The sequence below is a fragment of the Schistocerca nitens genome, chromosome 1 (assembly GCF_023898315.1).
Source record: "Schistocerca nitens isolate TAMUIC-IGC-003100 chromosome 1, iqSchNite1.1, whole genome shotgun sequence".
NCBI classification, from domain to species: Eukaryota; Metazoa; Arthropoda; class Insecta; order Orthoptera; family Acrididae; genus Schistocerca; species Schistocerca nitens.
In genome coordinates, this window is record NC_064614.1 from 1,048,258,133 (window position 1) to 1,048,269,987 (window position 11,855).

General features: G+C 37.4%; 1 protein-coding gene across 1 annotated transcript in view; it reads left to right on the forward strand.

The window, feature by feature from the left end:
- LOC126197246 (alpha-mannosidase 2) overlaps positions 1-10,254 on the forward strand; it is a 236,572-nt gene extending 226,318 nt beyond the window's left edge. Inside the window, exons 18-21 of the mRNA XM_049934627.1 lie at positions 1,173-1,325; positions 4,196-4,318; positions 4,482-4,769; positions 9,303-10,254. Coding sequence (XP_049790584.1) covers positions 1,173-1,325; positions 4,196-4,318; positions 4,482-4,769; positions 9,303-9,452 — 714 coding nt within the window. The 3' untranslated portion in view covers positions 9,453-10,254. The remainder of the gene's footprint in view (positions 1-1,172; positions 1,326-4,195; positions 4,319-4,481; positions 4,770-9,302) is intronic.
- Positions 10,255-11,855: the final 1,601 nt, after the last annotated feature.

Sequence of the window (11,855 nt, forward strand, 5' to 3'; positions counted from 1 at the left end):
CCAGCACGAACGCTGGTCCAACTGAGGCGCCAGGTGGAAATGGCATGGCAAGCCGTTCCACAGGACTACATCCAGCATCTCTACGATCGTCTCCATGGGAGAATAGCAGCCTGCATTGCTGTGAAAGGTGGATATACACTGTACTAGTGCCGACATTGTGCATGCTCTGTTGCCTGTGTCTATGTGCCTGTGGTTCTGTCAGTGTGATCATGTGATGTATCTGACCCCAGGAATGTGTCAATAAAGTTTCCCCTTCCTGGGACAATGAATTCACAGTGTTCTTATTTCAATTTCCAGGAGTGTACTGTCATTCTCTGATGAATCTCCTTTGGGGTGACACCTTCTGCTGTCAAGAATTCAATGACTGTGCATTGCTTAAATCACATTGACTGACCGTCTGCGCAGGGTTCCATACTTTACTCTGTAACAACACAACCGTTCAATGCTAAGGCTTCGTGCCAACTGGAGCTGTACAGCAGCGGCTACAGAACAAACCACTACCTGCTGTGTACTAATGCTGCCAACTGTTGAAGGGTTACAAGGTGGACGCATTACTTTCCAGTCAACCCTTGTACAACTGAGGCTACTAATAGAAACTAGACTAAAAACTTCAAGTTCTTGTATATTCCACAATGATCTCATTCATTCAATTCGCGAACGAATTTTCCATCACCCTTCTGCTCCATGCACTGAAAAGACTTAAGAATGTTGTTGTAGCATTCTTTTCTATAATCAGCTTTAGCTGCAGCCTAATATGGTAACATTTCAACCTTGCCTTCCTTGCACCTTATGTCTAAATACTTGCAAAAGTGGCTGTATTATTCCAGTATTCTGTTAAAAACTTAGTTTTCAGTAGACCTTTGTACAGTTAGTCTTATGTTAAATGAATTTTTCCACTTACCCAGTATGTATTTAAACTTCCAAAATGAGTTCCAGCTCTTTAGGCTATTATTCAATTTTTAGCTAGAGAAAGGTGTCATACATATAAAAGCTGCAGTGAATTAATGTTATGTCCTTCCATTCACTTTTTTTACAAATTTAACTGTTTTTGGTGGTTTAAAAGATAATTGATTATGTAAAAAAAAATGCCCCATTCATATAATAAATAATAAATTTATGGCTGTGGTACTGACAGTGAAGAAAATGTAGTCACAGTATGTTTGCTTTTGCAGGTTATACGTAGAAAGCGACTTCCAAGATTGCCACTTCAAGGAAATTACTATCCAATGCCAAGCTTGGCATATATTCAAGATAAGAAAGTTCGCCTAACATTATTATCTTCTCAGCCAGCTGGATTTGCATCCCTTAAAGAAGGTCAGATTGAGGTTAGTTCTCTTTTTATATTAATCTGTGTGAGAAAGAAAAGGAGATAAGTAATATTGTGTGGTGATGTACTATAAATCATCTCCTTTATGTGAGACTGGAGAAAATCTTGTGGAGAGAGACTAGCACATCCAGATATTGATAATTTGAGAATTGGTGGGATACTACCCGAAAAAGACAGAGATCCAAGTTATTTACTCAGCTAAAGAGTAAAAATACCTCATCAGTAACTTTCTGTAGATTTTTCTTCGAAGTGCTTCTTGTTCCCCAGCATTAAGGGAAGTCTGTGAGGTATGGGGAGAGGAACTAAAGGCATATAGTAGCTTCGAGTCAGTATGTGATATGCTTGGATAATGCAGTTGGCAGTGTGGTTAGGGAATTTGGTCAGTAATTCTATGCATCCCTTCTATGATACCCTCTTACAAATATGGCTTGCACTCTTTTCCATCATGGTGGAAGTATCTGCTGAAAGTCTGGTCACTGTAAGATATTATTTGTAGAAATTGCTCACACCATCTGCTGTTATGTGTGAATGTTGTAAAATAGGATGACAGTTTGTCATCAGTTGTTTGTGATAGTCTATTATAAATAACTTTTTCAAGAAATTTACGCCATATGCTAAGAGTAAAAATTTGTTAGCAGCATACTGGATTAACTGTTTTCTAGCACTCAGGGAGTTTGGGCTCAGTCTCCATCCAACCATGCAGATTCATGTTTTCTGTTCTTTCTCTAAATCACATAACTCAACTATCAGGATAGTTCCTTTGAAACTTTGCATACTTCCACTCAATACTGTCTCAAGGCAAAATCTGGGGCAGTTCCTGTAGCAGCTCAAGTTTTTTCCAAACTCAAATTCTTGTGGCTGTTTTCCAGATCCAAAGTTGTTTTCCTTGATTTTGACCTCCATCTCATTGAAGCTCACATCCGAAACTCATAACATGTAATAACCAACCAATAAGCAACAATACCATCACTTCAGCATCTGCCACTCCTTCCTCATCAATTGCTTCCTCCTTTCCAGCCTAGGCATCTCAGACAACCACACCTGCTCCAAAACAAAATCTGTCGATACCTATACCAATAACTTTCATGCTGTCTTCTCTTGTATCCCCCACATAGATTTTGTCCATAAAAAATATCCCAGACAGTTTCCTTCTCTGACCTTCCAAATCAGCTTCCAAGTCAAATATACAGAAGCAGCCCCTTTGTCATTCAGGCCTCAAATCGTTCCAAATGTTACTTTGTCAAAGCTTTGACTTCCTCAGATCCAGCCCTGAAAGGAGATCATTTCTTGCTGACATCTTTCCTACACCTATCACTGTCATCTTCCATTGCCTTCTAATCCTTGTCAAACCGTACGTCATTACCAAACTATTAATCTTATCGCAAGGTTCCTAGCCTTGCAATTATTACCACCGCAAAATATATCTCACGCACGTGTACATTACCATTTACTCCAGTCCCACTGCTGCTAAATCCTACAACATCAAAGTCAGAGCCACAAGTGAAACCATGTATGTTGGTTATCAACTAACATGTCTTTACACTACAGGGTTGTTATATACATATATAGGAATAACCAGCACTAAACTGGTTGAATGGATGAGTGCAAAAAGAAGAACTGTCCATCGTGGGGATGCCCAGTACCCAGTTTGTGAGCAAGCTCAGCAATGTAACACAGAGAGATCTGTGTGCCTGCTCCATCAAATGGGTATTTGTGATTCTCCCACACATTACTAGTTCTCCTGAACTGTGGAAATGGGAACTGGTTGTGTAACATATTCTTGGATCCTGCCACCTTCCTGAAGTTAACCTGCAGTACTCTCTCTCTCTTCCCAGTCATAGAATTTCATTATTTACTCAAGTTACGTTTTTATCTTCATCTACAACCCCCCCCCCCCCCCCCCCACGTACACGTGTTTTCTTGTTCTCTCTTTTTCTCTCTTGATGCTGACACAGTGCCTAATAATTATCTTTTTCCTTCTACTTTCTCTGATTCCTACTCCTACATCATCTTCTCTTCTCATCCTCACAATGGCTTAGGGTCCTGTCAGCCTGTGATATGAGTGACCTGTATGTTCTTTCGCCCCTTCATAACCCAACCCACCCAATTCCTCCCTGAGGGAGGAACATACAGTTCTGAAAGCTAGGAGTAGTATTTTCTACGTTGAAGTGTTTTTATTGGCAGTACTTGGAATTCTGTCACTGACATTTAGTATTCTTTTCATCTTTTGTTGCTGTTTATCTTTCTGGTGCTAAAAATGTATGAAGTGGAACAAAATGTTTTAAATGTGATTATCACATTTAGTGAATTAGGGGCACTGCATGTAATCACATTAAATATGACTTTTATTCGTTTATAGTTTTGAGAAAAATGTAAATAATTGATAAGTAACAATATTATGAAAAGGAAAGTTGCTACTCATCATATAGCGGGGATGCTGAGTCGCAGATAGGCACAACAAAAAGACTCTCACAATTAAAGCTTTTGGCCATTAAGGCCTTCGTCAACAATAGACGATACACACACACACACACGTGCATGCGTGCGCACTGCAGTTGGGTGCACAAGTATGTGTTGCATTTGCGCATGCGTGTGTGGGCTGGGGGGGCGGGGAGGGGGGGCATGTGTCTGCTGTCTATTTTTGATGAAGGCTTTATGACCACAAGCTTTATTTGTGAGAGTCTTTTTGTTGTGCCTATCTGCGACTCAGCATCCCCGCGATATGGTGAGTAGCAACTCTCCTTTTCATAATATTGTTGCATTCCACCCTGGATTTTCCATTGTTAAATAATTGAAAAGTATTTGTTGTATTTCATAATATGTATTGTATTGTCTGTGAATTCTGACTGTCCTACAATTGGATACTAGGTTATGCAAGATCGGCGACTTAATCAGGATGACAATAGAGGTCTAGGACAGGGGGTACTGGACAATAAGCCTACACCTTCGACATACAGGATAATACTTGAGGAAAGACAGATACCATGTCAGGTGAGTTATAATTACAGAGAATTCACAGTGAAGTTTGATTGTGTATAAGAGAGTATTACGTGTTTGATTATATGTAAGAGAGTATTGCGTGAAATAATAAAATCAATATCTGCCATACTAGACTTTAAGTCAGTTTTTAAACTTTGTTTTCATTATTTTTCAGCAATCCTTTGATAGTTACACTGGAGGATTTGTCTCAGCCGCTGCTCATGTTGCATTGCACACTATGGCAAATCCTTTGATGAGGTTACTGTTAGTCGACAGTCGCCCAGATAACTTGGAGAGCAATTTCGGCCTTGCTCAGGATACTGGTTACGACATTCACTTAGTTAAGCTTCATTCTTTCTTCCCACCATCAGCAGCCAAAGTTGGTGTTATATTTTTCAGACAGCATATTGATACTTGCTTTAATAGTCCACAACTACAGGGCATGCAGCCAAGTAAAGGGGTGGTAAGTGCCAAACAACCCTTGACGTTCTTTACTCTTTTATTTGCAGTTGCTAAATTTGTAACTGATTTATTGAGCTTGATTTATTATTTGAAGCTATGGACATGTCTGTATATGGTGTTTGATTTATAGAAAAAATGACATCTATGTGACTCCTTCAGAAGGTTAACTATTTTTTTTTCAGCTGTTTGTCATGATTAGGTATTGGAAACACTGTTCCTTTTAATTTAGTGTCATAGTTTCCTCTGGTGATTATCAATTTTAGCACTACTCGAAGATTTTTCTCTTGCAGTCTGTAGAACTTTTTACTGTATACATTTTTCAGTATGCTAAATATGATTTCAAGACTTATGTTTCCAGTAGCCATTACATTAAATGTGTCAAGTCATTCCATGTGGCCTCCATGTACATTGTTAGGTGATGGGATTTTGTTGTCTAACTGTTAATGTCGTAGTAGTAGTAGTAGTAGTAGTAGTTTAGTAGCGATACTGAGCGGTATGGTGCAGTGGACTCTCATTTTGTTGGAACGGGCTTCAAATCCCTGTCTGTCTACAACTAGGTTACTTTGGTTTTCCTAAATTATTTAATGTGTGTGATTCCTTTGAGCAGGACACAACCAGTTTCCTTTCCAAGCCTTATCCAGTCCAAGCTTGTCTCCTCCATCTCTAAGGACTAGTGTCATAAATGGGATTAAGTACTATTCTTCCTTCTTGTTACCTGCCATAGTTTGTTGTTGATTTTCTTGAAAATCATTAAAGAGTATAAAATCATGTTGTTTCTGACAATAATAAACAAAATATAAACTTGTGGCGGGTGGTGGTAGCTGCAGCTTGTTTTGACTCTGTTATTAGTGATAAAGTAAACATATAGAAACAACAGGAGAGTTTTTGCTAATGAGCTGTCCTACATGATGACTTTCAATTTACTAATGAGTGGTTGGACAATTTATTTGTAGAAATTAATTTATACTGTTGACACCACTTCAGTGCAGTTAATTACATAACACATGCAGATTTGTAGTACATGAAATTTCGCATGGCAAGTTAATGCGAGTTTGAAGACATCTAAGGATCAGTGTCGGTAACATACAATTGTATTCTGAATGTGCCTAGGCAGTGAATGACTGTACAGCTGCCCAATAAATGACCAGATGGCAGATTGTGTAGCGTTCTCCCTTAACTACTGACAGTTTGAAACTGAGGATGATGTCATAGTGTTTAGTATGCTAGATCTGACTTTGAGTAGAGTGAGATTAAATACCTCTCCAGACATCCTCATTATGATTTTCCGTGATTTATCCAAATTGTTTGACATAAATAACAATTTACTACCATAAATAAGGCCAGAATCAGTTTCCTTACCTCTGTGAACCATTTGGATTGTGAATTAGGCATTGTTGAATAATAAACTAATGGCACTGCATAAAAGACTATCAACTGGAGAGATCATACTGTAGTGTTCATCAGTTATTGTTATATTAAGCTGATAAATGTAATAGTTCTATTGATTCAATAAGGCAACTAGCAAGAATGTCTGGTCGCAATGAAAAATGTTATTTGCCAGGCAGTCAGGAGGTGCAGTTTGTGCTACGTATGCATTATTGCAGTAATCAAGGCTTACCTATCTTTCCTATACTTCTCTCAAAGTACAGGTAATGTCTCTATGGTGAACAGCAATGTACAAAAATTTAAGAAAGGAATTTTGTGAAGAATACACAAATAATGTGTGTCTTTGTGAATCAACTGCAGAGTACAGAATCACAGTAATTACAGCTTGTGACCAAGAGGTTGGGTTGTGGTCCCATCATCCAAATTTAGTCTTCTCTCAAGTTTTTCTTAATCATGTCAAGTGAATCATAGCATGGTGCTTTCAATACCTACTAAACTCAGAGAAATACTGGCTAGTAAAATTATTACTGGGGGCATTGAGATAATGGAACATGCAAAATTCAGAACGTGTGCATTAAACATAATATAAAGGATGGCAACCCACAGTGCATAGCCAGCCAGCGAACACCCAACAGCAGTCACTTTTTCTCTCCAACCTGTTGTGGAGTTTAATAATTGTCTGTCATATATCAAAACTTTAGTCATTTCCGCTTTTTATGATGCAGTTATTACTACTTTGCAGATTAATTATTACAGATATTGTGGAAATTTAATTAATAAATCTTCCTAAATTTTCAGCATTTACACAAAACATATTGAAAAGTTAAAACAAACAGTGTGTGTCACTCCCTCTCCATCCTCCACCTCTCTTTCTCTATCTACCTCCAACTCCTCCTTCCCTTCTCCCTGTCCTGCCTTTCATTTTCTGCAACATACCTGCTGTTATTTAATCTGTTGTAGATTTTCTGTTTCTTCCTCTTCAGTTTTCCTTCTGCTGCTCCTTTCAGTGCCAAGATAACATATTTCTATATGTCTCAACTAGAGTTGTAAAATTGCTGCATGCTAGAGTAGACTGTCTTGAGCAGGTGTTGACTACAGTAGTAGCTTTGGTCAGTTACGATCGCAACTGCATCATCTGTACCATAGGTGTGTTGCCTAACAATTAGGTGTTACATCATTTCAATTGCTTTCTCTGCATATGCGATCAGTGTCTCCTAGATTTCCCTAGAAACCAGAAATGCTGAACTGTCCAGAAAATGAGTGAGGATATATAAAGGACCATTTGTAAAGATTCATGTAGCCTATGGAACATTTTTGTTCTATGCAGTTATCCTGCTGTATGTTACTTAAAAAGAAATAATATTTATAGCAATATTGAAATCGCCAGTGTGTCATTCAAGTTTTATTCAAAAATTGTTGATTCATAATATGAAACAGAGGGATGCTGTAACAACAATAAATAAATAAATAAAAACGTTGCTTCAGTACTTTGTTAACCCTTTAGTGACCAAATTATTTCCGGAAGTTGTAGACTTTTTATGAACACTTTATTGGGCTGAGAAACCGTTCATAAAATCATAGTTTAAATCTTGAAAGTGAGAGTTTAGCCTACGAGTATAAAAAAATTAGTGGGAACTATTGTTCCCACCGAACTCTGGAGTAACTTCACTTGCTAATTAAAAAAAAAATTTCCTTTATTTTTTAGTACAAAAACATGTTAAACCTTACATTTATGTTTGTATTAGTTCATACTGTCCTTTGAGTTCAGTAAGGTGATTTACTATGGAACTTAGAGAAGCATGGTGCTACACACAAAGGTACATGACAGTTGCTACACATTATTTTTGTTCTCATTTCTTTGTTCTTGGTGCTGCATTGGTGGCATCTTCTGTTTGTTGTACCTTTTGTAGGGAAATGAGTTCCAGCTTTCTCCAGACAAATGTCATCTGGTACTCCAGACACACCTCTTTTTGGTGTTTGAAAATGAACAGGCCTTCCTCTTCTCTTACAACTTGAGAAGCCAGAGATAAGCTGCCTTGCCAAGTGCAATCTAAATGTTAGCTGGTCTGCTTCTGCCTTCTGTAGCTTCCACATAAAGTAGGAATTGACAACTGCCAAATCCACAAGAAAGGAAAACAGTTTGTGCCACCACTTCCATGAATGACGGCCTACAGCATACCGTTCATGCAGCTGATCAAATCTATCCACTCCTCCCATTATTTTATTATGCTCTGCCACAGCCAATGGGCAGAATACTTCAGTTCTGCTTCCACTAACTTACCTTGTAATATTTATGTAATTTTCAGTCAAATCCAGCAAATATACATGAATACTATCTCCCTCATAAATATAAAAGTAGATAAATACAACACAAGTCACTTCACACGCAAAAGGAAAGCACACTATCCAAAAAACGCTGTAGCGGGAAACAGTGGCTCGTCTTCACCTGGGAACTGCGCTTGTGCATTGACTGACTCACAAGGTAGAAATAGTACAGCTTTCGCCTAACCGTTGACAATCTACAAATAGTTAACACACTCTAACATAGATGATAGCACAAGTTAGAAGTGGGAACACGGATTACCACTGAACTTACAGTGAAAGCAAATAAGTGGGAACTATAGTTCCCACTGGTCACTAAAGGGTTAAGCTTGCGTTAAACATCTTTTTGTTATTACCAAACAGCTTTCATGTCTTTGATCATGATGAAGAAAATTCTGTTGAGTACTATATATATAATTTTGTGTTTATGCATTCAACTGTGCATGTATTAAAAGTAATTGCTTTGGTCACATAAAAGCCCAGAAGATATGCAAGCAGCTAATTTTTATAACTCATAAAAAGCAATTTATATTTTTAAGAATATAAAACACATAATGGACTAACACTGACTGACAAACAAACAAGCAAAAAGCTAAGAGAAGTCATTAGCTCTCAGTGCCTCTTCCACACATTGATTTATTTTTGTTTCCCTACTAATGCTGCTAATACTACCGGTAATCATGCCATTCAGTACATCATTTATGTACTGTACTAAAACTACTGAACCATAATTTTGGTAGAGTGCAGCCATAGTATCAATACAATATTTAAATAAGTTTTATAAGTCTGTTCATTTTATTTATTTATTTTATTTTACTTCTCCCAGGTGAAACTCAGCAGCATTTTTCCATCTCAGTTTGGGGATGTGATGACAGAGTCATCATTATCATTCCTACATTTACGGAAGACTATGCCAAAGCAAACACCTCGTCCAATTTGTCCAATGGAGTTAGCGGCATACGTGTTGCCACGGTAGCCGTATTGTATATTAGTGAAGTAAAATGGTGTGACAGAAATGCTCAATAAACGTTGACTGCAGAGTATGCGTGTTTTGCCTGGCAGTGAAATGTGCAAGGACTTTGGTTTTAAGCCTGCATCAGCTGTCAGAAAACCTCTTTTGTGGTTTTCTTTTTCCTACAAGATGAACAAATTTTATATTTAATGGGCATATTGCTACCTTTTAGTTTTTTATGTGTGTTTTTGTTATTGGAACTGGTGCATTATATTTACTATTTTAAGTTACTACTTCCAAAGAGAACCATTGCACTTAATTTGGTTTGCTGAGAAACTGAATTGTGTTTAGGAGGGCAGAATAATTTATTTCAGTAGTACCTGTGTTTAAATGACTCTAGTCTCATTATTTCATTACCTAAATGACTGGATATATTATATTGCATTTAGTGTTGAAAATTGTGATGCATATTTCACCAAGAGGGACCATCTCATTTAAATGTCACAGATTTTCACACTTTTATGAATAAGGTTTTGTAGACCTGTGTGTCTCAAGTTGACTGACTGCCTTTTGCTATTAATGATCCCATTGGGCTTCTGCTCATAAAGGGTGCCCTTAATGGATGAAAAGATTTTATTTCCCCTTTGGTTCAAATATTTGTCCTTTTTTGTGTGGTTTTAAATTTCACATATTTTATTATGTGTGACATTTTTTTCGAATGCATTGTGATTTATAAATATTTGTATGTATATTATTGGTTGTGATGTCAAAAGCAGTGTCAAAATAAATAATGCTAGCTGCAGTGTCATTGTATCATTAAATGTTATAGGTGAATAAAAATAAGTTTCATTTTATGCATTATCCATTCATAAACCTAATTTAATTTGGCAGAATACTGGAACTTGCTGTCAATTATGGGATGTTGATGTGTGAGATTTAATCTTTTGAAGAGTACTGTCCTTTACACATGTACCGTAAAACACCTTATTTTCTGTTGGTTTTACGTTTCTTTTGCGGCACATTTTGGTAACAGTCAGGCTCACATAAACTACGCTGTTACACTTCATTCAGGACACTACTTCATTTTTACCTTAAAAATCATCACATACATGTCATGAACTTAAGAATCATTACTATTTCTATCATTCTCACACCTGCTCAAATCTCAAATAGTTTCTCATTGTTTTTGGGTTTACTATCTCATGTATTTATTTTTTATCTGTGTGTACTTCCAGCATTTTTTTCAGGACTATGTTTTCAGTGTTCCTTTTGATTTTCATGACCATTGTTTATCTCAGTTCATTATATTTCCTTTTTCTATCTGTGCCTCAATATCAATTCTAACACGATAATGAGTCCTTGCTCCATCTATGACTTTAATTTCAGGACAATGCCCATGTCACTAACCAAAACTCAGCCCCAGGTCCTGTTCCTGAAATACTGCTGAGCGCCTAGGTTGGCAAACTATTGCCTGCAGGCTGGGCCCTGTGTGCGGATATCCATCCTTAGGCCAGCCCATCCCGTACACAAAATGTGGAATATACCAGTTTTAAGAATTTCTTTATTTAATATGGGTAAAAGGTACCCTAGTGGTAATCACTGATGATGAGACATTTCAGTAAAGCAGTGTTCTCATTACATGAACACACATTTCTGTTTTTACGCAAGACTGTAACATGACTGAATTAAAGAAGAAATAAATAATGTAGGTTGTGGTCTTAGTGTGGTGGTATTTGCATCCAAAGTCGAGCCATATCTGTGATTCATTGTGTTGTTTAGTTCATGTTTCACCCCCCCCCCCCTTTTTTTTTGCAATGAACTGTTATCATAACATTCCAATGTGACACAAAAAAGAAGAAATTGGATAGTGTGGGAAATAAAAATGAATGAACAACACAGTGCTTCCTCTTCCCCCTCCTGCCTCTCTCTCTTTCTCCTTCGCCTTCTTTCCCCCTCTGCTCCAGATGAAACTAACACTGTACTGTTAATGATGACTTCAATATAACGTAACACAGGAACTGTTTACAGTGTAGTCAGCAAAAGATACCCTAGCAGGAGCACTTTTGTTAATGGAAATAGGAAGGTGCATCTGGAAATGTCACCTTAAAATGTTTCAGTTCCTGGACTATTGTTGCATGTAGTGCAATCAGCGAAAGACACCACATCAGCAGCAGTTTTGTTCATGAAAATAGAAGGGTGCATCTAGAAATGTACCCTTCAGACGTTTGTTACATTCCTGCACTGTTGTTGCATGTATCATATGCAGAAGTGCTTGTGACCACTTCTTCTCCTTGAAGACCTCAAGAAACTGGTCGTATGCTATGACAAATTCTTATTTTCAAACTTAAAAAATCTGCAGATTTAAATAATGTCATATGTGGTTCTCTGATGTGAAAGGAGTTAACTTTTAAAATATTATTTTGCCAT